Consider the following 26,582-nt stretch of genomic DNA (forward strand, 5'->3'; position numbering starts at 1 on the left):
GGCTGGGGAGCGCGGCCGGCGGGCGCGCGCCAGGGGGGGCACCGGACCCGGACCCGGACCTGGACCCGGACCTGGAGCGGACGCCGGGGCCCAGGCAGCATGTGACGCCGACCAGGTGGGCGCGGGGGCCGCCCGGGCCACCTCGGAGCCCGGCGGAGGTGAGGCCGGGACAGGAAGGAAGGGGAAAGTAGGCCTCCCCCGGGGACCGGCCTCAGCCAGGTCCCAGGGCGCAGGCTCGGGAAAGGAGGGGCCGGGCTGCGGGGCCGGGCGAGGGGCCGCGGGGCTGGGGACCCCGCCGAGGAAGAGGAGGAGGGGACCTGGAGGGAAGGGCTTGCGTCTGGAGGGGGTGGTGGGGAATGGGGCTCTTCCAACTTAGATCCCCGCCTTGGAAATGGGCGCTGCGCCCCATCATGGTTCCCAGAACCTAAAGAAAATAAGGAATCGGGGCGGGGGGGGGGGCTCTTTTTCCAACCCTGAACCCCGCTGGGGGCGAACCCCTCTAGCCTGAGGAATAACTAAGACTCACTCCACACCTGGAGTTGGAATTGCCGTCTTCCTCTTTCCTTGCTTGCTTTCTTTTTTGCTTTTTCTGTACCTGGGCCCGGCCCTTCCTTTGCATCTTACCTAGACTAGACGTGCCCGTCTATGTAAACACCCCTCTCTCCCCCGTGAGCCGAGGCCAGGAACCCCCCAAACAGCCACTCCTGTTCCCGTTGCCCACCTCTTCCCCATTTGCCTGTATCTGGCCAGCCTCACATTAGTCACAGCCTAGTCACAACGTTGCATTCTTCACTTAGGGACAAGATGTACAAAGGGGAGCTATTTAGAGCTGGAGGCAGATGAGGGTAGAAGGAAACATTCTCGGAGCCCTAATTCTCAGCGTGATTTATAAGAAGGATGGGAGGTAGTGGTGATGTTGCTGTTTAGATCTCAGTCCCCTCCCTCCCTTCCTGGAACTTGGATTTCCAGGACAGTCTTGGCCTTCTGTCTACCTAGAAGTGAACTCTGGCCTGTGCTGTTGTCAGACAGAGGAGGGGGAAGGGCAGGCCCGACACACCAGGGAGAGAAGGTGGTTTTCCTTTGAGTTTCCTTCTTCCTTTGCTCTCCTACTGCACTCCTGCTCTGGTATCCTTGGCCTCTGCCCAAACCCCAGTCCCCAGCAAAACAGCCCCCAACATGTCCTCTTCCTGGACTTCCTGGTTGATCTACATCTGGAATATGAAGAGGCTCCTAGGCTAGGCCCCAGTGGAATAGGTACCAGTTATCTGTGGGTCTGACATAGAAGCCACAGCCATGGAAAGGGCTGGGATGGACGACTGGGATGGGGGCAGGGGGTGTTCATTCCCAGTAAGAGTATAGTGTGGAGGAATGGAAGACTCGAGGAGCTGTCTAACTGGAAAAGAGCAAACCAGGAGGAATGTGAAGGAATCCCTCCATTCAGAGAAATACAGCAAGTCAGATATAGTCAAGAGTTTCCTCAGGTTTGTGGCTGATTCTAACCGTGATGTGTTTGTGGTTGTCTGTGGCCATGTGATGCCTTGTCTGTGGGAAAGACAAGAAGATGTCATTAGTGGTGTCTGGACTGGTCAGTCACTGTGTGGTGCAGGCTTACTCCTGGGCTGTTTGGTTGAGTAGTAGTGTTACTTGCCAGTGGTGTGACACACAGATGACCTTCAGCATCTGGTATAGACAGGCTGAGTTGCTGACGGTGTCTGTGAAAGGAACAGAAGCTGGTCACACTGAGGTGTCTGCAAGGTGGACCAGAACAAGGCGTCCCTTTCTGTGAAGGACACAAACAGGCCACTCATACTCATCTTGCGGATGGCACTGGGGCGATGGGTAGTTTGTGGGTGATCAGCATCGCCGCGCATCATGATTTTAGACCATGTGGTTGATGAGGCAGTAGATGATACAATGTTTTCAGACATTAGGGAATAGATAAAAAATGTGGATCTTCACTGGGCTGTACAATGGAGTAGACACAGGTCTTAGCAATCAGTGGTCCAGAAAACCAACATGATGTGGATCGCCTTGTTGTATTGGGGCGGTAGTTTCCAACAGTTAATAAAGTTAGACGTGGTGATTTCCTTCTCTAAATCAAAATGAGAAGGTCTTTTTTTTTTGGCTGGGGGTAAAAGACATTTTCCTAATTTAGACAGAAGTAAAGATTGTACAGGGTAAACTCTGAAGTATTGCGATCTCAAAAGTACTTCCGTGATTTGTGTTTCTAAGTCAAGAGTACTGGAAATGGGCTTTTCTAGAAAATTCAAGAAGCATGGTTCTCATAAACATATAAGTCAGTTCAAAGACTAAGTTGCATGAGTGGGGATGGGTGTGTCTTCGAGATACTATTTTATGCCTGATGACTTGAAATGGACACTATCTATGGTGTTTGATTTGAAGGGAGACAGCAGGCTGCGATACACACAGTTAAGGGGTGACTTGAGACTGTCTTGTAAGAAGCCATAGGTTGCTGGGGTTGTACAGATGTAAAAATGCCTGAGGTCTGGAGGAAGTCAGCCATCACCAAGATACCTCACCCTGTCTCTGCCTGTGCTCAGAACTGTAGCCATTACTCACCTCTGTGGAGAAGAGGATGTTTATACTCTAACGGAATGGGCTGTACAAAAAAAAAAAAAAATTCCTCTCTAATTCCTTTAGTGAGTAAGACTGTGCTTTACAGATTTCCTGTCACATTGTAGCTGTGTCATGCCTAAATGCAGTAGGATGACTACTAGGTCAGGATCAAGCCCAGAGTACAGAGTATGTTCTCTCTTTAGGGAGCCTGGTAGGGTCACAGGTGACCACTGATATTTCCAAGTGTGTACAGACTGTAGACACTTGGACACAGTGTGAGTAGAGCTTGCAGAAGTAGACACAGACACTGTCTGTACATCAGAACTAACCGTGTCTGAGTAGCACATGGTATGTAAAGATAAACAATGATGTTGGAGGATAATCCTGGAAAAATACAGGCTCGGCTGAGGGCAGAGGACAGAGTTCTGGAGAAGGCCTTGCTGGGCAGGTAGGAGGCAAGTTTCAGAAGGTATCTAGTGAGCATATGGGTTCTTTCACGTGTTGTTGAGAAGTGTTAACTTGAATCAGATATTATTATTATTATTATTATTATTATTATTATTTTGTATTTAAGGACAAGATGAGCAAATCACACTGTCAGTTGACAGGCAAGGGTATAAAAGTCCTTCCACTTGAGTACACTTGTTGGACTTATCTCTTTGTCCCATATAGATGGTATCTGTGTCTATAGGGTGGTGGAGAACTTGTCACATACTACATCTGTAGCGTGGCCAAGGACCTGCCTGTGTGGTTAGGTCAGGCTCCATTGCACACAGACTGTAAAGATGGCTCACTCGTGTGTGTGTGTGTGTGTGTGTGTGTGTGTGTGTGTGTGTGTGTGTGTGTGTGTGTGTATGTGTGTGTGTGTGTGTGTGTTGTGTATATGCATGCGCAGTGGCTCAGGAGCATTCTGGTGGGCATCCACTATAAAACCAGAGCAGACAAGAAAGGTGCAGGGCTGGGGGAAGCATGGAGAGGGTTCAGGATCTATCTTCTAGCTAGACTTCTGGGTACCTACAACAGACTTACGTCAAGGGACTTTGATCCAGGCTCCCCTGTACCATTTGCATAGGGGATCTGAGCAAATGTCTGAGGCCTTTGACATCTCATTTCTTCATTTGCAAACTGAGCAAAGTTTTCTTTGTCACCAATGTTTCCTCTACCTTATAAATCCTGTATTTCGTTTATACTTATTCTTTCTTAGGTCACTCGTATCTACCATTTAAATGACCACTACAGGTAGCAGTGAACTTTTAAATGTTATTTAATTTCATTAGAAAATACTTTATCTCCCCTTTAAAGATCCTACTCTTCAAAGATCCTTATCTTTAAAAAGGCTGGGGGAGGTGGCTCACACCTGCAATCCTAGCTTCTTAGGAAGAAGAGATCAGGAGGATCCCAGTTCAAGGCCAGCCTGGGCAGAATTTAGTGAGACTCAACATTGCAAGCCATGCGGGGTACACAACTGTAGTCCCAGCCCTATGGGAGGCAGAAGTCAGAAGGTCAAGACCCCTGAGGCTGGCCTAGGTGAACAACTAAAACAAATGGGGCTGGTGGTGTGGCTAACATGGTAGAGCACCTGCCTAGCAAGTGTGAGGCCCTAAATTCAAACCCCAAGGCTAGAAGTAGAGCTGTGGCTTAATGGTACCAGCTTTAAGGAAAAAAGCTAGGGGACAGCTCCCAGGCCCTGAGTTCTAGCCTTGGGATTCCCTCATTCTCTCTCTCTGTCACATGCACATATGTGTGTACATGTATGTATGTATACACACATTTATATATAATTTTATCCAAGGTAAAACGATTCCTACAATTGTTTTAAATCTAGAAAAGAATAAAAAGAAGACAGCTAAAAATTGAACCACACTCTTAACGTGTGTATGTGAATGTATATATGTATATATACACACACATTTATATATAACTTTATACAAGATAAAATGTTCCCTATAATCATTTTAAAACTAGCAAAGAGTAAAAAAAAAAGATGCAACTAAAAATTGAACCACACTCTTAACTTGTATGTGTGTGTGTGTGTTTGAGAGAGAGAGAGAGAGAGAGAGAGAGGGAGAGAGAGAGAGAGAGAGAGAGAGAGAGGGAGGGAGAGAGAGAGAGAGAGAGAGAGAGAGAGAGAGAGAGAGAGAGAGAGAGAGAGAGAGAGAGAGAATATACCAGTACTGGAGCTTGAAGTCAGGGCCTGGACACTGTTCCTAAGCTTTTTTGTTCAAGTCTGGTTGCGGGTTACTTAGAGATGAGTCTCATGGACTTTCCTGCTAGGGCTGGCTTTGAATGAACCTTGATCCTCAGTTCTTAGCCTTGTGAGTAGCCACCAGCTACTCAATAGTCTACTTTCCTTCAATCATGTAATGCATTTTTGCTGAGGAACAACTAAGCTTCAGACAGTGTCTGAGTCCTCATAGCACAGCCCTGGGAGCTGAGAGCTCCCGGTAGAGGCAATGGGAGGAGATGGCAGGAGATGTGGGCATAAACCTGGGCTGATGATTTGCATTTCATCAAGTCAATCTGAGGCTACTGAAGAATTGAAACGGAAGTGATGCTTTGAACTCGCTTGGGTCATGCATGGAGAGTGAGCTGGAATGGAGCAAGCTGTGTGGAAATCCACACCCAGGCTGAGCTTACCACCGTGGGCTGGAAGAGGATGGAACACAATCTACCTTCTCCTACCTTCTACCACAAAAGTGACAAACAGTGGAATACTTCAAGGAATATTTAGGATGTAAATCACTAGGACTTGATAATTGATAAGGAAATGGAAACCCTGGGGCCAGAAGGGAAAGAAGCATTTTATTTTCTATGTGGAAAATGCTTAGAAAGCACATAATATGGGCCGAGTGCTGTGCCAGTTGAATAAGACACCTCACATAACCTGTCATGGGTAGGTTTAAATAGACAAGAAGTGAAAATGCATGAAAATGCATGCGTAATCACATAATGATAGTTGTATAAATGCTACAAAGGGGAAGTGAAGGGAGATGCAATTTGCCATTTTTTTGGGGGGGGGGGAGTAGGTTGTAGGGCTTGATCTCAGGGTCTGGGTGCTACCCCTGAGCTCTTTTGCTCAAGGCTAGGGCTCTACCACTTTGAGCCACAGCTCCACTTCTGGTTTTCTGGTGATCAATTGGAGATAAGAGTCTCATGGGCACTTTTTTGAAAGATAAGTCTATTCTAACCCAGATGAAGGATCAGAAACCTAAACCGGGTGGCAGGAAAATGTCATTACATCAGTAAGAAGAAAGTATTCTTAATGTCAGTAATGTTAAATACTGGCAACAGCCACTCAGATTTAAGGATCCACAGAGTCTTCTTTAGAATTACTAGACAATTTCTAGACAATTTTGCCTATTGAATCAAAGAGGAGGTAGGTGGGATGTGAGGATGGGAAGACCGTGGAAAGGCACAACAAGATTTGAAAGATGAGAAAGACATAAATTGATGGAGTGGTCCAGCAGAGAAATTAAAGTTGTTAGAGAAATGCATGAACCATAGCATAAAACCCCTAAAGTGACATGCTAAGGGGGAAAGAATTAAATGGAACTTGAAAAATGAGGGAAGGCAAAGAGTGGAAAATGTGGGTGGTTTGTAAGAAATTTAAGCAAATCCTTGCTGGTAATTTCTAAAATCTTCTCCATGTTGGATATGGGGTGTTCTACTGGAAATGGGAAGAGAAGCAGGAAAGCCAGGATCTTGGGAAGTAATGGGAAGTTTCCATAGTGTCAGAGAAAGGAAAGAGTCAGATAATGAAGGTGACACAGTTTATGGGCTATCTTACCTAGAATAAGTCTAGTTGTCACTGCCTTTTCTAACAGCTGTTATCAAATCATTCATTAGTAACAAGGCTTTGCTAGATACTACAAAAAAATCCCAATCGAGTCAAATATAGGCCCTGTGTAAAGGAGCTGAAACAGCTATCTATAGTTGTGTTTCATGTTGGCTGTAATCGTCTGACCTATTTTACTCCCGTGTCCATGGTGTAGAAAGAAGGTGCCATTCTGCTTCTACTTCTCTGGGCTGTTAAAGCAAGGGTGTGTCACACACCGTCTGTGAGTAATGTCAGGCTGAGTCATTCAGTGTCCAGAGAGTCCACTGGGAGAAGCACATGTTGACATAATAGAATCTGGAGGGTAAGGACCGCTGGGAACTCTCAGCACTCTTACCTGTGGTCTTATGCTTTGATGGAATTGCTTATTATCTGTTTCCCCTACAAGGCTAAAAGCTCCATGAAGACATGTTTGGTCTCATTTGTGACCAATGACCCTCTACTTAAAAGGGTCATTAGGTAAATGTGTGCTAATGAGTAACTAAATGAGAAGTTTATATTGCTTGTTTTGTTGTACCTTTTTGTGTCAAGAATACCAAATGGTCTCTCCTGTGTAGTCACTAAAAGCAGAGCAGACATTAGAAATCTTTGTCTTGTATTCCTCCTTAGGATTCAGCCCTGATGGAGGCTGAGGAGCCTCCACATGGAGCCTCTATTCCCATCCATTCTCTAGAAGAATCTAGAATTATCCCTGAAGCTGTCATGAGGAGCAGTCAGATGCCAGTCTTGACTCCTGAAGGTCACAAAGGTCAGGATCCATCTTCCAAATGGACAGAGGGCCGCAGGTGCTTGGTGAGCCAGCTGGGAGAGTTAAGAGACGTGAATGACTACGTTGCTGAGCGTAAATGCTCTTTTCCTGAGGAAGGCTCTGCAGAGGTGGAGGCTGAAGAGGAAATCCCTGTGGCTGAGGACCGTGACATTCTAGAGCAGTCAGAGGAGGCAGCACCCCAGAGTCTGGAAGACAGCGGAGTGAAGACAAGAGCTCACTCGGGGCTCTGGGCCCGCTCTGTCCAGTGTGAATGGCCAGACATGGTCTCAGAAGCCAGAGAACCGGGCAGCAGAGTGGAGCTGGAATTGAAGCCAGAACTCTCTTCTTTGACGTTAGGAACTGGACAAGGAGACAGAGATGCAGACACCTCTTCTCACGCTATAGTTTGGCCTCTCTCTGAAAAGCAACTTGCAGAGACCAACCAGACCTGCGTCTTTGGCAGTGGACCTGCTGTGCAGTTGAAGGAGGCACGGAAAAGTCAGGAGCAAGAAGGGCTTCTCAGTCCACAGGAGGCCCATGGACTGGAGACACAGGATGGTCAGCAAGGAGGACATCAGGGGCAAGGATTGCTGGGAGAGAATCTTTGTTCTAATGGACTTTGGAGGGATCAGGAACAGATGGTAGAGCAGGTTAATGGGAAAGAGGGAGACCAGCAGGGACACCAGGAAAGGAGGAGAGGAGGACACGGAGGAAGAGCTGGGCTCAGTGAGGAATTGGAAGGTCTCAATTACGGTGAGTGTGATGGGGAGGTTAAGGAGAGGATTCAGGGTCAGGAAAATCCAGAAGAAGAAGAAGAAGAAGAAGGGAAGAGGACATTGAGGGGAGAAGAAGCGAGTAGGGTAGACTTCCAGTGTGCAGAGAATCAAAGATTAGTTTGGAAACGGAAGGAAATAACAAGAGAGCAAGGTGATCAGGGTGTCCTGGGCAAAGAGGAGCAGCAGGAAGGGGCGGGATCAAGTGAGGAGGAGCCAGAGAGTGAGGACGGGGGTGGGCAGGAAGCGATGGAAGAAGATAGAAGCCCAGAAGAGAAGGAGGAGCAGGATAGTCCTTCCCCAGCGACTCCAGTAACGCCTGAGGCCTTCTCTTCGGGTGACTTCTCTCCAGACACTCCTTGTCCCTTGTCTCAGATTCTTGGTACCCTGGCAGATCTAAGGCTTGGGGAGCTGTCTCCCAGAGCTCTGACTCCTATACCGGAGACACTAGGCCATCATCCCGACCCCATGTCTCTGCCTGGCTCTTTTGCTCCTGGGGGGTCACTGGACAATCGAATAGCTCATGATCGCTCTGAAGGAGCTGAGCTGAAGAAGGGGGCAATGTCTAGCCAGAGGACTGAGCTGGCTCCTGCTGACATATCCATCCCAGGAGGGACCCCATGCTCAGCTCCTGTAATACCTGCTGCAGTCTCTGCCGTGTCACCTTCCGGATCTCTAGCTGCCATTCCCAAGGAGACCCCCACGGCCTCTCTCCTGACCCACAGCCCGTCTGCCCGAGCGTCCTCCGAGACTCCTCTGGCTGCCCTCCGTGCCCAGCCCGCGGCAGACCCCCATGCTGCTCCCCATGCGGTCAGCTGGTGTGGCCCCCCGGCCACCTGCCCTGGGACTATCCAACACCAAAGGAGCAACTCTTTCCCTGGATCCCAAAGGACAGAGCAGGCTCCAGACCTGGGGTGCAGGTCCCTTTCCTTTTCTCATTCTGAGTTACCTCAGAGACCCCCCAAGCCTGCCATCTATGGCTCTGTGATTCCAAGAAAGAACCGGAGAAGTGGCAGGGACTGCAGCAGTATTTCCGAAAACCCCACAGCCACGTCCACACAGACACGGGACCCTTCACACGCAGAGACACCCCGCAGCCAGCCCTGGGGCTCCCCGCAGAATTCAGCTTGTGCCACAGGCTCACCGGCATGTGGTGCTTCTCCGTCTACTGCCCCCATGGATAGGAGAATCCAAGAGCCTCTGCCCCCTCCGCCCCTAGAGAAGAGGCACACCCACGCCTCCGTGGTGGACAGAGGAGGCCGTGTTCACCATGAGGTCCCCACACTGAAGCCACACAGCCATCCTCCAATGGCCCTGAGTTCAGGGCTCCATGGACCCCCTGAAGGCCCCCTTCCCCAAATTCCCGACCCCTATGTGGCAAGGAGACACCGACCCCTGCCATCTACCCCAGACAACTGTCACCATACTCAGACCTCTGTCCCCGCTAGGCTGAGATATAACAAGCCATTACCCCCAACTCCCGATTCGCCCCAGTCCCACCAGCCTCGCGTTTCTCCCTCCCATAGCTCAAGGATGTACAGGCCTCTGCCACCTGTTCCCATCCTGAATCCTGCCGAAGATCCACCCCCACTGCCTCCAAAGTCCAGGGCGCGGAGCAAGAGCTCGCAGGCGGGACTGCTGAATTCAGGTCCACACACACAGACACCCCTTGGCCAAGAATGGACGGTCTCTGCAGCCCCCTCTGCTGGACGCACCTCCTGGCCCCCAGCCACAGGGAGGTCCGCAGAGGCCCTGGCTCCCAGAAGGAGGAATCAAGGCGAAGCCTCCTCAGTCCTGGCTTTCAGCAACATGACAAACATGCTGAGCCCCTCTTCCCCTACCACACCCTGGACCCCAGAGCTCCAGAACCCCAGTAAGGTTGAGGCAGAAGCCCCCGTCAAAGGACCATTACAAAGCTCCCTTCCCCAGGAAGGAGCCAGTGGTTCCAGGAGGTCCACCCTAGGCTCAGCAGGACAACCAGAAAAGCCCAGCCATCCCCAGCTGGAGAAGGCCTCCAGCTGGCCCCACAGGCGGGACCCGGGGAGGCCACCGGAGGGCGGCGGCGGCGGCGAACAGGTTGCTCTTGGTGATGGCCCCAGCAAGCACAAGGGCTGGAACCGGCAAGGCCTGCGCAGACCCTCCATCCTGCCTGAGGCTTCAAGTGAGTAACAATGGGGACCCCGGGCCACATTTTGGTGAGGTCAGGTTTTTCCCAGCTCTTAACTACCTCATCTCCTCTTCTGTCCCCTCGGGTCCCTACTGTTTCCTCTGTAGTTCCGCCCTCCTCACACTCTACAACACAGAAGCCCCCGTATGTCTCTGAGCTTATCAAGATGTTCTTCCCTTGGGCTCCTCTACTTCTCCATCTCTTTGTTGACCAGGGCCTTCTTTCTCTTGGCCTCTTCTATCTCCACGCCTGCCTGCTCACCAGTGGTTCTCTATTGGGGTGTCTCTCTTTGTTCAGTTCTCATTCAGATATACAGGGTTGGGGACATAGCAGGTTCTGGTCTCCTAGAATGTTCTCTGGCACTTTCTTCTCTCTCTTTGTTTTCCTTTGCTTTCTGCATCTCCCGTTCTACCTTGTACCTTCTTCCCTTTCGCTCTGATTTCCTCTGAAAGCTCAGTTTTCCATCACCCATCTCTCCACTTTCAGATTCGAGAAGTCCCTCCCTGGGAAGATCTCCCGGCCCCTCTGACACGGTGGTTTTTCGGTGAGTTGCCCCCTCTCCTAACAAACACACCTAGGCTTTCCTCACTTAGGATGTCAAGATTTAAGATGCTGAATTAGGATTTTAGTTAGTAAACTTTCTGACCGGGACCTGGAAAGAGAGACATCAGGATTCTAGGTTAGGAAGCTACCCTGCACTCTCCCTGAATCTGAGATACCCGTCCTTCTAAATCCTTTGACCCCGAACCAATGCCCATGTAAAAGTCACACAGGACAACCAACAGAGCTATGAATTACCCACAAGTGGTTCAGGGGACCACCCCGAGCCGCTCCCAGGAACTTCATCCTGAAATCTAATTACATATCAGGAAGGTTAGAGACTTCCTGATGCCAAGACACCTGGAAGTCTTGCATCTCATGACCAGCAAGCACCCAGCACTTCCCTTGACCCCACAGAGAGAAGAGACCGAAGGAGGGGACGGGAGGCTTTTCAAGGCGCTGCTCCAAACTCATCAACTCCTGTGAGTATCTTGAAAGCAATTGGAAGGGCTCGGGGGAGGGGGGGAGGGGGAAGGGGGAGAGCTGTGTCTGCCCAAGCCGGCACAGCGGCTCATGGCTGGCAGTGGGAAGTGGTGGTGTCCCTCAGACAGAGGGCTGGAGGTCGGCAGCAGCTGGCAGCTTCAGTCTCTCTCTCGGGACCTCTGCTCACCTGCCCTCTCCCACACATCCTCCCCACTGCAGCCCAGCTACTTTACCAGGAGTATAGTGATGTTGTTCTGAACCAGGAGATTCAAAGCCAGCAGCGGCTAGACAGCGTGACAGAGGCACCTGGGCTCGCCTCCCCTCGGCAACCTCGAAAATCCCTGGTGTCGACCTCTGAGTCCTACCTGCAGCGCCTTTCCGTGGCCTCCAGTGGCTCCCTCTGGCAGGAAATCCCCGTGGTACGCAACAGCACTGTGCTGCTCTCCATGACCCACGAAGACCAAAAACTGCAAGAGGTACCACGCGGGGTGGGGCAGGGGGGAGGAGGGGGGGAGGAGGGATAAAGAATAAGATTGCAAAGTCATATTTACTCACCTTCTTCATCTTCTCCTCCCCACCACCAAGAGCGGGTTATCCCCACTTACCCTCACCTCACATATGTGTGTCAACCATAGTCATCAGTCTTCTTCATTCTGAAGAACGCTCATTGCTCTCTGAATGCCAGCACTGTCTTTCATCCCCCATCCCTGCTTCCTTACGCCATGGGACATTGGCCCTTGCCTGATGCTGCATCTCTGCATGTATGGGAAAGAGTAGGAAATAACTTTAGCACTGATTGATTCAAGGTAGACTGAAATTTCTACCCCTCTTCCTCCCCCCAGGATTTGAAGCTAGGCTAAAATTTTCCTCTTCAATCAAGATATATAGCAGGTATTTTGTTGGGTATATACAAGCAGACCAACACTAACCTCAGAAAGGCTTTAGAAAAAGGCTTTAGAAAGGCCTTTCTTGGTTATCACTTCTAAAAACAAGACTTTAAGAGAGGCTGTTTGTCTGGCTCCAAGCCATTCTCATTGATTAGTTTTATTTGGTTTTGTTTTTGTGCCAGTACTGGGGCTTGAAATGAGAACATTGAACTCTCTCTTGGCCATTTTGCCCAAGGCTGGTGTTCTACACTTGAGCTACATCTCCATTTCTAACGTTTTCTGATTAATTGGAGATAAGAGTCTCCTGGACTTTTCTGCCCAGGGTTGTCTTCCAACCATCATCCTCAGTCAGATCTCAATCTTCTGAGTAGCTAGGATTATAGGCATGAGCCATCACCACCTAGCTATCATTAGTAAGTTTTGCCTAGAGATTATCTCATACTCCCAGATTTGTCTGAAATATGGGTGGAACTTTTTTTTTTCAGGAAGGCAATCAGATGCAGCAGAATAGAGTAATATTTAAGTAATTAGGGTGAAACCCACTTTCATAGTTGCCATTTAACTTTGGCCAAATTGCTTGATCTTTCTAAGTGTAAAAGTGAGAAACAAAGAGTTATTGGCTGAACAACAACAACAAAAAAAAACAGATAAATACTTAGCATATAGTAATTACCAAGAAAAAAAATACTGCCAGGTCCAGTGGCTGACACTTGTATTCCTACCTAGATATTCAGGAGGCAGAAATTAGGTTAGTCCAGGCCAAATATTTAGATAATGCCCATCTTAATTAATAAGCTAGAGATGACAGTGCATGCCAGCAATCCTAGCTACCTGAAAGGACACAGGTAGAAAGATCTAGGTCTGTAATTGGTGAAACCCTGTCTGAAAACTAACTGCCAAAACAATAGCCTGGGGCATGGCTCGTGGTAAAATGCCTGTCTAGCAAGAATAAGTTCTGCATTCAAATTTCAGTGCCATTTTAATTTAAGATCAGGCAGATCAAGTACCGAGTCATTGAAATCACTGCCATGTTTTCACCATGTAGTAGCTGTGAAGGCTTAGACAAGTCGAATACCTTCACAGAATCTCAGCTTTCCTGATCTGTAGGTTGAGAATAACAATGCTTCCCTTTCAGCAGTGCTCTGTGGCTTAAATGGAAAACACAAATGTTGCTTACCATAATGTATGGTGCATGGTTTGAAAAATACTATCATCATACCCCCCTCCTCTCTCTTTAGAAGCAGAGGGGAAAGAACATTTTGGCCATAAAGACTTAAGAATAAACAGTGTTTTCCTCAATTCAAACAGAGACAGACACACACGTAAAAGCTTTTTAAAGCTCAGACTTGAGGCCCCTATTCTAATCACATTTTTAAATGTGTTTTGAGTAATCACCAACCCATCTCATATTCACCAATGGGAGATGATGATATGGACTCTCTCTCTCCCTCTCTCTCTCTCTCTCTTCCTCCCTTTCTCCCTCCCTCCTTCTCTCTCTGTCTCTCTTTCTCTCTCTTCCTTTCTGCAACTTCAGAAAAATAAGAAGCCACCAGGCTCCTGTTGAAAGTGAGAAGAAAGACCTCTAAGTCATTATGCACATATTCATTTCATACACTAGAGGCTTTGGGGTCTACATAGTACTTTCACAAACCCATCTTCGTGTGACAGTCACCTCTTTTTAGGTGGAAGTCACTACAGCTGCATAAAACAAGAAAAAGGTTTAGCGAAGCCACGTGAGCCACCTTTAGTCAGTCACAGCCAGTGGGCACAGTGATGTGCTGCTGCATGGTAGGGTCGTTGGACGTTGTCACTGGTTATCTAGGTAATCACCAAGGCCTTCTTTCTCTTACACACACACACACACACACACACACACACACACACACACGCACGCACGCACGCGCACACACACACACACACACACCCTTGGACGGAAAGCATGAGCCCACCCATCATAGCCATGAGTCACGGCGCCCCCTGCTGGAACCTGCAAACGAGTTCTTAAGCGCTGGATTTTCCCGTAACACTCTTATCTGTATAATCTTGTTCTCCAGTATCCTGCACCTTTCCATTTCTCCCCAAACCACAATCTGAACTCATCATCTTCATGTCCTTAGTCATCTGTTCCTTTTTCAGAGCACCCCGGTTCAGTCAGTGACTTAATCATTCGCCCTGTTACCCAACTCAAGAACCAAAGAGTTGGCTTTGACTTTTGTTCCACCTCCAAACTAAGTCTGTCCAGAGCTTCCTTGTAAATAATTATGAATTGGCCTACTTTTCTTCATGCCCATGGCTATCCAGGCTTGCATTTCTCATCTCATCTTTGGCAACATTTTTTTTCCTTGGAAAAGGCTCTTTTGCTCCTTCCAGGCTTTCCTCCCACTATGCTCAGAAGTATCTTCATTAAATAAAAATCGAATCAAGTTACTCTTTTCCATTAACCCTTTTTAAGGTTTTCCTTTGCCTTAACTTCCTATGGTTTTATAGTGTTCACATACCTTTCCAGATCTGTCTGCCTCTCCGGTGTCATCTCTTGGTACGTCTTATATGCTTGATTCTAAAAGGTGCCCAATTAATTTAGGCTTCTTTTTGTAGAAGCAAATTTTAGTGTGCATTTTAAAAGTTTACCCGTGATTTTACGGTGCTGTATAACAAATCGAATGCACATATCCACAACCACATATAGTTATCATATGTGTATGTGTGTGTGTATTATTGAGGTTTCTTGAAAGCATATTTGCACTTATACATCTTTGGGGGCTTTCCCAAGTTCTTTACCCCCATACTCAAATACTCTTTTCCATGCTTCCCAGATCAAGTTAGTCTGTGTTGTGGCTTTCTGTTCTAAGGGGTCTACCTTGTTCAAAATTTTCCCCCTAAAATATTGCTCTGTGGCTAGCAGATACCAGGGAATTGATGCAAGTGTTCCACAACTCTTCCTGCTTTCCAACTTCCTAGGCAAAATTCGAGCTCATCGTGTCAGAGGCTTCGTACCTGCGCAGTCTAAACATAGCTGTGGACCATTTCCAACATTCATCCCAAATCCGGGCCATTGTTTCCAACCAGGACCACCAGTGGCTCTTCTCTCGTCTGCAGGATGTGCGGGACGTCAGCGCCATGTGAGACCCCCGCTCACCTCTGCGGCTTGCGTAGCCGTTCTGTGGTTAGGCATTGGGCCTTTACTGGGACTGGCCTTCCTTAGAAGCTTTCGTGTTGCCATCATTGAGCATGGAAATTGGGTCTCTGCTCCCTCTGTGATCTCGGATGGTATAGGAGTGGGAAGAATGAAAATAGGGAGAGCGGGGAGAGGGGGCAGAGGGAGAGAAGGAAGGAGAGATATCCTTTAACAAATACATGAATAAATGAGAAATGCTTTCTGGGTTGATGTTTTGGACATGGTTTGAGCATGCCACTGTGTTTACCTCATACAAAGATTGGAGAATCAGAACAGGGCACAAGAGAGTAAGAAACAGAGTTCCCAGATCAGAGAGTTAGATCAGGAGGAAACTAGCACCAGCCGCAGAGAGAGTTGTAATGCATGGACAGCAAGGAGACCTGCGCTAAGGGGAGGCAGTTGGCGATTGGCCAGAAGTCACTTGCTCAGGGCACAGCAGGCTTCAGCCAGCTGCCGAGTGGAGGCCCCAAAGACTCATGAGGTTTCTTTCCATACCGTTCAGGTTCCTTTCAGACCTTGAAGAAAACTTCGAGAGCAACATCTTCTCTTTCCAAGTGTGCGATGTCGTCCTGAGCCATGCTCCAGACTTCCGCCGGGTCTACCTGCCCTATGTCACCAACCAGACCTATCAGGAGCGCACTTTCCAAAGCTTAATGTGAGGCTCGTCTCTCTCCGTCCCCCTGCGTGCCCTGTGGTGATGTGGAAATCCTCATAGCCCAGAGAACGGTGCTAAGAGGATGTGTTCTTGGGCTCGCTCTGGGGTCTCCGTGTCCTACGTCCCCTCGGCCCCTGCGTATCAGCACTCACCTTTCCTTCCAGCCTCCAATGTCCCGCAAACCTTCCACCCTCCATCTGTTCTATGGAGCCTCCCTGAATCCCCTGAATCTCGTTGCTCATGCAGGAATAGCAACAGCAGCTTCCGGGAAGTCTTGGAGAAACTGGAGAGCGACCCCATCTGCCAACGCCTTTCCCTCAAGTCCTTCCTGATTCTGCCCTTCCAGCGCATCACCCGCCTCAAGCTGCTGCTTCAGGTATGGTGGGTCCTTCCTTAGCGGGCGCCCCCTCCCCATCCCCTCCCGGCTCAGCGGACCCATCTTCCTGAGCAGCTTCCAGGCTAAGGGATGAGCTCATTCTCCTTTGGTGTCTTCACATCCTGTGGGGGATGTGATCATTCTGTCTCCACTCTCCACTCCCTTCTTTCTCTGGAATATTTGCTTCTCCAGAGCTTCTCCACTAACCAGTCTCTCCCCTCTTCCTGTGTGTCCATTCCTTCCTCCCCCTGGTGCTCACCTGCTGTGGGTTCTATAGAACATCCTGAAGAGATCACAGCCTGGCTCCTCAGAAGAAGCAGAGGCGACGAAGGCACACCATGCCTTGGAGGAGGTGAGCAGCCACCGCGACCACTGGGGTCCTCTCCCCCTTTTCACAGGGAAGTTTTCCAGGCCCATGACTCTCGAGGGACGCTTTTCATGGAGAAGCTCCGGCAGCTGTCGGTATCTGCCACACTTCCCATCTATCGTGCAGAACAGTTCTGCTCCCCATCGGGGAAGTGAGCATCTATCCACCATCCCTCTTGTGCCAGGAATGCACTGTGGAGTCATACCGCCCATGTCCTAGGACTTGACCTGGGTCCTGCTTTACTCCAGTCCAGCCCTCTGGGAAAGAGTGGAGCTGTGACACCTATTTCCTGATTGCTTGCTGGGACTCCTAGGTCAAGACTCTCTAACACAGTGTTCCTCCTCTTCCCTCACCCCACTCAACCCTCAGCTGATCCGAGACTGTAATAGCAATGTCCAGAGAATGCGACGGACGGAGGAGCTGATCTACCTGAGCCAGAAGATTGAGTTCGAGTGCAAAGTGAGTTGATCTCTGGTCTCCTGTCTATTCTTCCCACGCCTTTTCAGTAGGTTCTATGGACAGTCATCTGGCTCACATTACCCCTGCAGCCTCCAACCTTCCAATTTTTGCTTGTGTTCTAGTTTTGAAAACATGAAAATGCCCACTCTGGTCTCTTAGACATATTATTAAGGGAAGAAATAGAACTGTGTGCATATTGTATTACTTTTGGTGTAAAAGTAGAGGATGGAAATCCCTATTTGTGTGTATGGGCATAAGTGAATTCGGAAAGGTGATAAGCAATGAAAGGAATCTGAGGGGGAAGTACATTTGAGAAATGAGGCAAAGAAGAATCCTGTGGGGATTGTTTCAATCATTTATTATCTTATCAGGTCACTTTGCATTTGAATTGAAGGAACAGGCTCCATATCTAATACTCTCCAACTAGAACAGATACCATATTTACCTCCCTACAAGGGACAGAAAATCCCTTGTTCATAGTCTTAACACTAGCCCACTTAGCCGGGTTATTTCCCAATCTCTACCTTCCTTCCGGACCCTTCAGGAAGGGTACCCTGCAGCCCCTTCTTAGCTCTCTGTGTTCTTTTTTGTTTGTTTTTGGGGTGTGGGTTGTTGGTTGTGAGGCTTAAACTCAGGGCCTGGGTGCTGACCCTAGACTCTTTTGCTCAAGGCTAGCGCTTCGCAGACTCTGTGTATTCTTAACCCTGCATCTGACTCTGATGACTCTTTTCTTATCTCTAGTCATAATCATGAAGGTCCAGATAGTAGCACAACTGTCCCTGATCATTTGACTTCTAAAACACATCCTGCTGTGCCCTGCCTGTTCTTAACATGCACAACTGGACTTTTGCAATCTCCAGTCTCAGCCTCTGAGGTGGAGCTTTCTCTGTCTCTGTCTCTGTCTCTGTCTCTGTCTCTGTCTCTCTCTCTCTCTCTCTCTCTCTCTCTGCCTCTCTCTCTCTCTCCCTGGTCCTGGGTCTTGAACTCAGGGCCTCTTTGTGCTCAAGGCTAGTGCTCTACCACTTAAGCCACAGTACCACTTCTGGCTTTCACAACTTTTCACTCTCCTTGTTGGACCACGGGCACCTGGCACTTGCCCTAGCATGTAAATATCAGAACCACTCACCAGTGGGCAGTGTCATTAGAGGGTCCAGAGAAAAAAAAAGAGGGTCTTAAGAGGGAGTTTTGAGCAATTGGGAAATATGGAAGTCATGATTGGTAGGGAGGGTAAGATGGAACAGGAGTTCCTGCTTACCGTGTTTGTGACATTGGTTTGTCCCTCTTCCCACCCTGCAGATATTCCCTCTCATTTCGCAGTCTCGCTGGCTGGTGAAGAGTGGAGAGTTGACAGCCCTTGAGTTCAGTGTCTCACCAGGGCTGCGAAGAAAACTGAATACGCGTCCAGTCCACCTGCACCTCTTCAATGACTGTCTGCTGCTGTCGCGGCCTCGAGAGTCAGTGACTGGGAGGGAGGCTGGGTACCAGAGGAGAATGGGCTGAGGCCAGAGGGAAGGGCTAAAGCAGACACTGAAAGGTCAAATGTCCTGTTCCTAGAGGATCCCTTCCCTTCTCTTCTCAATGGCTTGACTCATGGAGCCAGGTCACTGCATAGAGAAGAGAAAAAGAAAGGGATCCTGCCAAATTACATCATGCGATCACGCGACAGGACCTGGATACTGTCACAGCAGTGAGCCACATACACCAAATTATCTCACCATATTGTTAAACGAATCCACTTTTGACTTTTTGGGGCTGGACTCAACTACTAGCTAAGAAATACTGGGCTAATTTCAGACCTTGACTCTGGAACTTAGAAACTTCGGTTGGTTTTCTCTCTGCAACCTTTTATGGTAGCAAAATATCCCCTGCACTACACAGATGGTTTGCCAGCCAGGCAACAAGTCTGTTACCAGGAGCTACCATCTTGGGGACCGGTTAGGACTATCATGTGGCTTTTGTGGGAAGTTTGCACGCTGCAGTTGCTAAAGCTAGGGTGTTTGAATAAAGGAATATAGGGGTGAATGAAGCATGGAACCTTGGGAATCACGTTGGAAACACTTGTATTTTTCAGGGGCAGCCGGTTCCTGGTATTTGACCATGCTCCCTTCTCCTCTATCCGAGGGGAAAAGTGTGAAATGAAGCTGCACGGACCACACAAAAACCTCTTCCGCCTTTTCCTGCGCCAGAATGCCCAGGGCACTCAAGCGGAGTTCCTCTTCCGCACTGAGACTCAGTGAGAGGGGGCTGGATGGGGGGGAGGGAGGTGATGGGGGTCATGGGTGGGCATCCTGGAAGGAAGTGAGACCAGGCAGAAAACTTGTCTAAAGGGCTGGGAATGTGGCTTAGTGATAGAGCGCTTTCCTAGCATGCATGAAGCCCTGGGTTCGATTTCTCATTACCACATACACAAACAAACAAGAAACTGGAAGTGGTGCTGTAGCTCAAGTGGTACAGTATTAGCTTTGAGCAAAAGAAGCTCAGGGACAGTGCCCAGGGCCTGAGTTCAAGCCCCAGGACTGGAAAGAGAGAGAGAGAGAAAGAGAGAGAGAGAGAGAGAGAGAGAGAGAGAGAGAGAGAGAGAGAGAGAGAGAGAGAGAGAGAGAGGAGAAAACTTGTCCAGACAAGGGCCTGAGCACTAAGGGAGCCCCCTGGGGCTTAGGAGCAACCGTAGAGAAGCGTGCACCCCAAGAACTAATAAGCAGATTGCTGAGGTCTAGGGGTGGGAGAGGAGATGAAGTTGTCACTAAGACTTAGCATCTGTTTTTACCCTTGATTCAGAAAGAGACAGGATGTGTGTGCCATATCAGGAAGACATGGGCTAACATGGATTGAGCAAGGGTTTGGATTACTGTATCCACCAATGAATGCCCACTCGTGCAAGCCAGAGACCCTGCAGTACCCAAGGCTTGTGTGAATAAGAGACACCTTGCCTTCTGCCTGCCATCTTCCATCTCCCAACTCCCAACTCAGCCCTCTGTTGAAATCCATATATTTGAAAGGTGATTTCTTACCTTTTCAACAGTAACAGAAAATTAGTACGTTCACATGTACGTGCATCCATGTTTGAGGGTAAAGTATACCTATAAAACTTGGTACACAACACTTGTTGTATTATATCTATTCTACAATTAGTATTATACCTGTAGTATTATGATTATAGTATAGTAGATGTATAGTAGATAGATAGATAGATAGATAAATAGATAGATAGATAGATAGAAAGATAGATATAGTATAGAATATAGATAACTGTACTGTTGTTGTCAAAAGATAGAAGAGTCTTTTTTTAAGCAGTTCAACCCAGTAAATGTCTAAAGTTTCTCATGTGGTAAACACTTTGGAGTTTTTGCCTTTGGAAGATTTTTTGGGGTGAGATTGTTGGCCCCCATACCTATCTTTATTTATGGAGCAGAGAAGCTGACATGAGCCTTTGTGTGCTAGATATTATATGTCCTGGATAGTCAGATGCAGATTTGTGTACTTTGCTTAATGCTTTGGATCACATCTTCCTGGAAGAGTAAGAGTATCTGCTCTCAATGACTGAGGCACTTTTGGAAGCAAAAGTGAAGATGATGCTGAAATCCTTAGATGATTGCCAAATAGACCAGGGTCCCACTAGCAGCAACAATGAAGTGGCGGCCTGTGTCTGTCATGGAGTAGCTGTCATGTCAGACATTTGATTGAAGGGAGGTGGAGAGAGAAGAGGAGGGTTGTCCAGAATCATCCAAAGCGAGAGAGGAAATCCAAACTCCGGTGAACATTTTGCTCAGCACAATTTCCAAAATAGAAAATCTGCATGTGCATATTTGATGCATTTCACATTAGGTCCCCAACGGGAAGATACCAGAAGTCATTAGAAGCCTAGAAAGCGAAGCGGGAAAGGAAAGTGTGACAAGACTCACAGGCAACTCCAGACTGTCCTGTATTCTCAGCCAGGCAGGATCCTCTTGACTTTGGTCTTGGATGTCCTTGAAGTGGACAAGTCTGTGGCAGCTGGTGCTCATCCTACACCCCCACCCACCCCCCACCCAACTGAAGCTAAGCCTCTTCTTGGTTTTCTCAGGAGTGAAAAACTCCGGTGGATCTCTGCCCTGGCTATGCCAAGAGAGGAGCTGGACCTGTTGGAGTGTTACGGTAAGTGAAAAAAACCTGGGCGACAACAACAGAATGGCATGAAACAGCAGGGCCCAGGAGTTTCTTCCTGGCTAGTGGTTTAGGGTGCTGACTGGTCACTGTGTGAAGCCTCTGTGCATTGCTTTTCCTCTGAACTTCAGGGTGGAACACTGGTCCTAGAACCTCAACACTTCTTAGAACCACTCTTGGCCTGAGACCCGCCCCGCCTTAGATGGATTTTCTTTCTTTTTTTTTCCCCCTCTCTCTTTCTAAAATATATTTGTTCCCTTAAATCTGTCCTGCTTCGATTTTTACCTTGTTACCTTCTTGAAGGTGTTGGGGAAGCAAGTGAGTCAGTGCGGTTCCGGTGGGGGTTACAGGAAGAGAAGCAACACAGATTTGTCCTGAGGGAGCTCCTCCCACCAAGATGGCCGACGCCACTTAACCCCCAGCCACTGTGTCACTCACATGGTGCATTTGTGTGCACTAAGATAAATTTCTGCCTCTCCTGTTGGCCTCATACCTGTCACTGATGGTTCCCTAGTATGTATGAACAGAGAGAAAGAGAAGAACTCAGAAGAACATTTGGGCTTTAGTGACTAAAAAGAGTCAAGGAGTACAAAGAGCCTTGCACAAGGAACTAGGAGACTTTTTTCACTCCGTTCTTCACCAGGGGCTTCAGACCCTGTGCGTCTTTATCTTCTTCCTCCTTCATTACAGCATTGGGAGTGGCAGATGGGAATACATTTTAGAAAAAAGGGTAAAAATTCAAATGCAGCTTTCTAGCCAGGCTCAGTGGTTTACGCCTGTAATCCCAGCTACTCAGGAAGCAAAGATCAGGAAGCTGCAGCTTCCAGAGAAAGGCAGTTTGTTTTTAAACAGGAACGTATGTCCTCACGGAAGCCAGGCTCACCTTTGTGAGCAGTGTGAGTCAGAGCTGGCTCGGGCCTTTGCAATCAGGATCCTGTATGGAGGAGACTTGAAAAAGGCAAAGCTCCTTCATTACAGCATTGGGAGTGGCAGATGGGAATACATTTTAGAAAAAAGGGTAAAAATTCAAATGCAGCTTTCTAGCCAGGCTCAGTGGTTTACGCCTGTAATCCCAGCTACTCAGGAAGCAAAGATCAGGAAGCTCATGGTCCAAGCCAGGCAAAAATGAGAGATGCTACCTGGAAAAAGAAAAAAACAGATCTAAATCCAAAAGGTTTGGTAGGATGACTGAAGAACTATAATGAACACAGGGGTCTGAGTTCAAACCCTGGTACCACCAAACAAACAAGCAGCACTCTATTTGTTTTCTGTTAGAACCAGGGTAGTGTTGTGAAATAAAAGAGTCATAAGCCCAGGTCAGATAGAATGCCACTAGGACAGCCGTACTCTGAACTTTGAACTTTATATCCATGGGAATATTACCTGGTTTACAAAAGTATATAAACAGAAACGTTGGCATTTCCTCAGTATCATCCTGGTCGTCTTCCATCAGTGATCGTCTTAATCGTTTGCAGATGACGACCAAGGGAATAGAGTTCCTTGCTTAGGTCAGGCTGGATTTCCACTGGCCACGTCTCTCCCAGGGCCACCTCTGGCCTTGTGAAGGAAGTGAAGGATTCACAAGCTCAGATGTCTTCTAGGAGAAGCTCTGAATTGATATTTCCCACATCTGTGTGGCTGACCAGCCCTGATGGATGGGCCAGACTCTTGGGATGGAATGTTGCATCAAGAGCCACAATTATCTGGGGCTACCTTGAGTCCCCTTAATAGCCTCTTATTACCCACCTCTTATCTGACCTCACATCCCTGAGACTATTAGGTAACCCTTCTGGAATGTATTATTAAACTTAGCAGACCACTCGTGTCCACCAATCATGAAGCTAAGAATAACATCTCAAACCTGTGGAAGATATATTTCCTCACTCCCCTGGGAGCTGCCTACCTGATGTCCCCCACAGACTATTTACCCAATGTATTCATGCATGACTTTAGAAGTTCATGCAATCTCTTCTACCATGGATCACATTATTTGGGGTAACCTGGATACATATGTCTGGGTTAGGGCCCCTGTGTTTGACTCAGAATAAACCATGAATGATTCCCTTTGGAGAAAGAGCTGTGTCTCACATTAACCAAACATTCATAAAGCAATTGGAGAAGGGATACATGACCATCAGTCTTAAAAGTGTTCAGGACCCATTGACAAAACTAAAGGGTGAGGGAACATATCCTGGTTCAGATGGCTCTTCTGTTAGATGTCAAGTGTTTGTAGTGATGAGTTACTAAAGGTGATCACAGCATATATCGTTTGGGTTCCAGTTACAAGATTGTTCCTGTCACCTCTTGTCTGCAAACAAGAACTTACCTCAAGGTCTCCCAACCTCTTGGTGCAATTCCATCACCCATCTCCCAGTCTCCAGCTCCTCCTCACTTTCCTTTGCTCTTTCCTTCCAAAGATTCCCCACAAGTCCAGTGCCTTCGAGCCTACAAGCCCCGAGAGAATGACGAGTTAGCACTGGAGAAAGCAGACGTGGTGATGGTGACTCAGCAAAGCAATGATGGTAAGAGGGGGCCACCAGGACTGGGCTGGGCTCGGCACACAGAGGTAGCGCGAATCACCCGGGGCTATGATGGTAAGAGGGGCCCAGGACTGGGCTGGGCTCGGCACACAGAGGTAGCGCGAATCACCCGGGGCTGTCCGAACCAAAGCATCACAAAGCACGTGGCTTGGAGTAACAGGACAAAATGGAGGTGTTGGCCTGCCCTTTCCACAGCCTCTGGAAGATCTCTCCTCTCTTGTCTGGTCTAGTCGTTGCCAGGTTTCCTTGGCTTGTAGCGCCATCACTTCCATCCCTCCCCATCTTCTCCCTGTTTCTGTCCAAATTTCCTGCTTCTGTAAGGACACAAGTTACATTGTATTAATGGCCAGTTCCCTCTAGCATGGCCTTAAGCTTAGCATTAAGACTAACATCTGCAACAACCTCACTCCCAGGGAAGTACCAGGGTCTGTCTTGGTATCCATGCGTATTTGCGGGGTGATACCACATGACTTATAAGCAGTGGGGGAAGGCTCGGGAATGGGCAGCTGTCCAACTCATCAGCCCCACAACACTTCCATTTAGTATCCTGGGAATGGGCTAGTCCCCTCTCTACCCCCACCCCCACCCCGCCATCCCAGTTCATTTAGCCTCACGATGCAGAAAAGTAGAAAAGTTTGGGGGAAGGAGGCCTAAGGAATGTAGCAGGGCCTGGGGAATTTTCTCACTAATTCTTGTTTGCACTTCCCCTTGCCCCTCACAGGCTGGCTGGAAGGAATGAGACTGTCAGATGGGGAGCGAGGCTGGTTCCCGTTGCAACAGGTGGAGTTCATTTCCAACCCAGAGGTCCGCGCACGGAACCTGAAGGAGGCCCATCGAGTCAAGACGGCCAGACTGCAGCTTGTAGAGCAGCAAGCCTAGCTGTTCTCTGTGAGCGATCTTCCGAGCATAAGACCAAGCTGGTCTTGGAAACGGCTGGCCACAGAACCTGCTTCAGAGGACATCTGTGGCTCCCAAAAGCACAAACACCCACTCCTGGAAGCACCAGGAGACAGGACAAGGCCCTGTCACCCAGGCACTCCTCCTCTGTTTTGTTCTCGGGAGGGCTATACTGAAGAACTTCACACTGGATTCTGGGTTCCTTTTCTCAAGCTAGGGAGGGGACCGTGGCGGTTGAGCCATGGAACTTTACTGCTAATGCCGTATAGTTTGCAAATATCTCCTGCTGCAGGAGAGCAGACTCAGAGCTGACCAAAGTCTCATGCATGGCTCTGTGTGATACCAAATCTGACTGAGGGAGGGGTTTGTTTCCAGGGGATTTGCCTGTCTATCATATGGGAAGGTCAACCAGTGACCCCGAAGGTATCTCTCCTCCCTAGAGAGTCTCCTTATTTCCTGGTGTGAGCTCTGTGTGTACAGCTCTGAGACCTGTGATTCTTGGTGGCAACGTGAGGGTGATAAGTCTCTCACTCTAATAAACTTGGCACTTCTTCTTCAACTGTTTTCTTCTCAGGCTCCTTGTGATAGAACAAGGATCAAAACAAGGGATCTGTGAGGGTTCCAGTCTTTTGCTTTAGTTGAAGTGGAAGGCCAAGATGATGTCCAGGGTCTGGCAGCTGCTGGTTTTTGTTCCATGACCTCTAAGATCTGGACAGTTATTCTGCTCGTGGTGGCTTCAGAGGTCTGTGGAAAGAACTAGAAGTAGTTGATGATGGGTGCTGAAAATTCATTCAGACTTCTTCTCTTCCCAGAAGGTACAGGTACAGTCCGTTTTGGTGTGGTGAACCCTTCGTAATTTTCCATTCTGATGCAAACTGTTGTGAAGATCTCCTTGCAGCTGTTTTATCTTCCTTGTGAAAGGCAGCAGGTAGAATGGAAAGAGTCCTAAAATCCAAGATCAGAGGCCGGCTGGCCTTGCAGCCACCATGTCTATTAACTTTGTACCGCGGAAATAATAAAAGAGATATCTCTAAATACTTAAAAATTGCACAGACAGCATGAGTAGTCTCTGTGTTCATTTGATGATCATATGACCTTACACTTGCTAGACAAGCACTGTTCCCCTAAGCTTTATCCTTAGCCCCTTGAATTTTTTTTTTTTTTGAGATAGAAATTGTTTTGGGGCTGGGAAGCTGGGAGTGCTTGCCTTGCATGCATGAGGCCCTGGGTTCAATTCCTCAGCGCCACATAAGCAGAAAAAGCCGGAAGTGGTGCTGTGGCTCAAGTGGTAGAGCACTAGCCTTGAGCTGAAGAGCTGAAGGACAGCATCCAAGCCCAGAGTTCAAGCCCCATGACCAATCCCTCCCCCCCAAAAAAAAATAAAGAAAAAAAGAAATTGTTAAGGCTTTAAAGGTCTAAAAGAACTACATTAGCTGAACTTTTCTCTGTGGGTGTACATACACTTAATCTCTCAGATATAAGCTTGATTCCCTTGTTTTGACTCCATATGGACCTGCCCATGCTGGGGTGGGGGGGCTGTCATATCACTAAATATGAATCTTGAGTGATGTCACCTTTATCATCAGTTCTTTATGTTTGTGGAATCACATGAAGAATTCCTCATTTTAGCATGATGGGCCCTCCCACCTTCCCCCTGTCACATCCAAAACACTTGTGCCTGGGTATGCCTGGTTTAGGAGACCACTCTATAAATACCTTGTATCACTGACACAGACTAGTGACCCTGGATCTACACTGGCTGTAAACATGACTCAGGAGCTGCGTGATTAACCTGTATCTGAGTTCAGTTCAGCCTTCTTTTGAAATGAGGCGTGTGGAAGGGCTGAAGGTGACAGGTAAATAAGCTAAAGAGAAGCAGCTGCCAAACCCTGTCATGGTTCAAACACACGTCTTGCCTAATTTTAGAACATTTATTTATTTTGTTTTTTTGCTATGCTTA

General features: G+C 48.2%; 1 protein-coding gene across 3 annotated transcripts; it reads left to right on the forward strand.

The window, feature by feature from the left end:
- Arhgef5 (Rho guanine nucleotide exchange factor 5) lies at positions 1–25,678 on the forward strand. 3 transcript variants are annotated; one of them, XM_069996957.1, is made up of 15 exons: positions 1–158; positions 7,022–10,094; positions 10,587–10,644; positions 11,058–11,122; positions 11,343–11,599; positions 14,969–15,129; positions 15,688–15,840; positions 16,087–16,216; positions 16,494–16,568; positions 16,953–17,042; positions 18,339–18,496; positions 19,114–19,275; positions 21,106–21,176; positions 23,603–23,707; positions 24,447–25,678. In XM_069996957.1, the coding sequence occupies exons 2-15, from the start codon at positions 7,034–7,036 to the stop codon at positions 24,602–24,604; spliced, it is 4,704 nt and encodes a 1,567-aa protein (XP_069853058.1). In that variant the 5' UTR covers positions 1–158; positions 7,022–7,033; the 3' UTR covers positions 24,605–25,678. The 3 variants fall into 3 exon arrangements, with proteins under 3 accessions (XP_069853058.1, XP_069853059.1, XP_069853060.1); XM_069996958.1 differs by having other exon boundaries at positions 1–115; XM_069996959.1 differs by lacking the exon at positions 1–158 and adding an exon at positions 1,358–1,481.
- Positions 25,679–26,582: the final 904 nt, after the last annotated feature.

This window comes from Dipodomys merriami, unplaced genomic scaffold, assembly GCF_024711535.1.
Source record: "Dipodomys merriami isolate MVZ:Mamm:240054 unplaced genomic scaffold, mDipMer1.0.p SCAF_5, whole genome shotgun sequence".
In the NCBI taxonomy this organism is placed as follows: Eukaryota; Metazoa; Chordata; class Mammalia; order Rodentia; family Heteromyidae; genus Dipodomys; species Dipodomys merriami.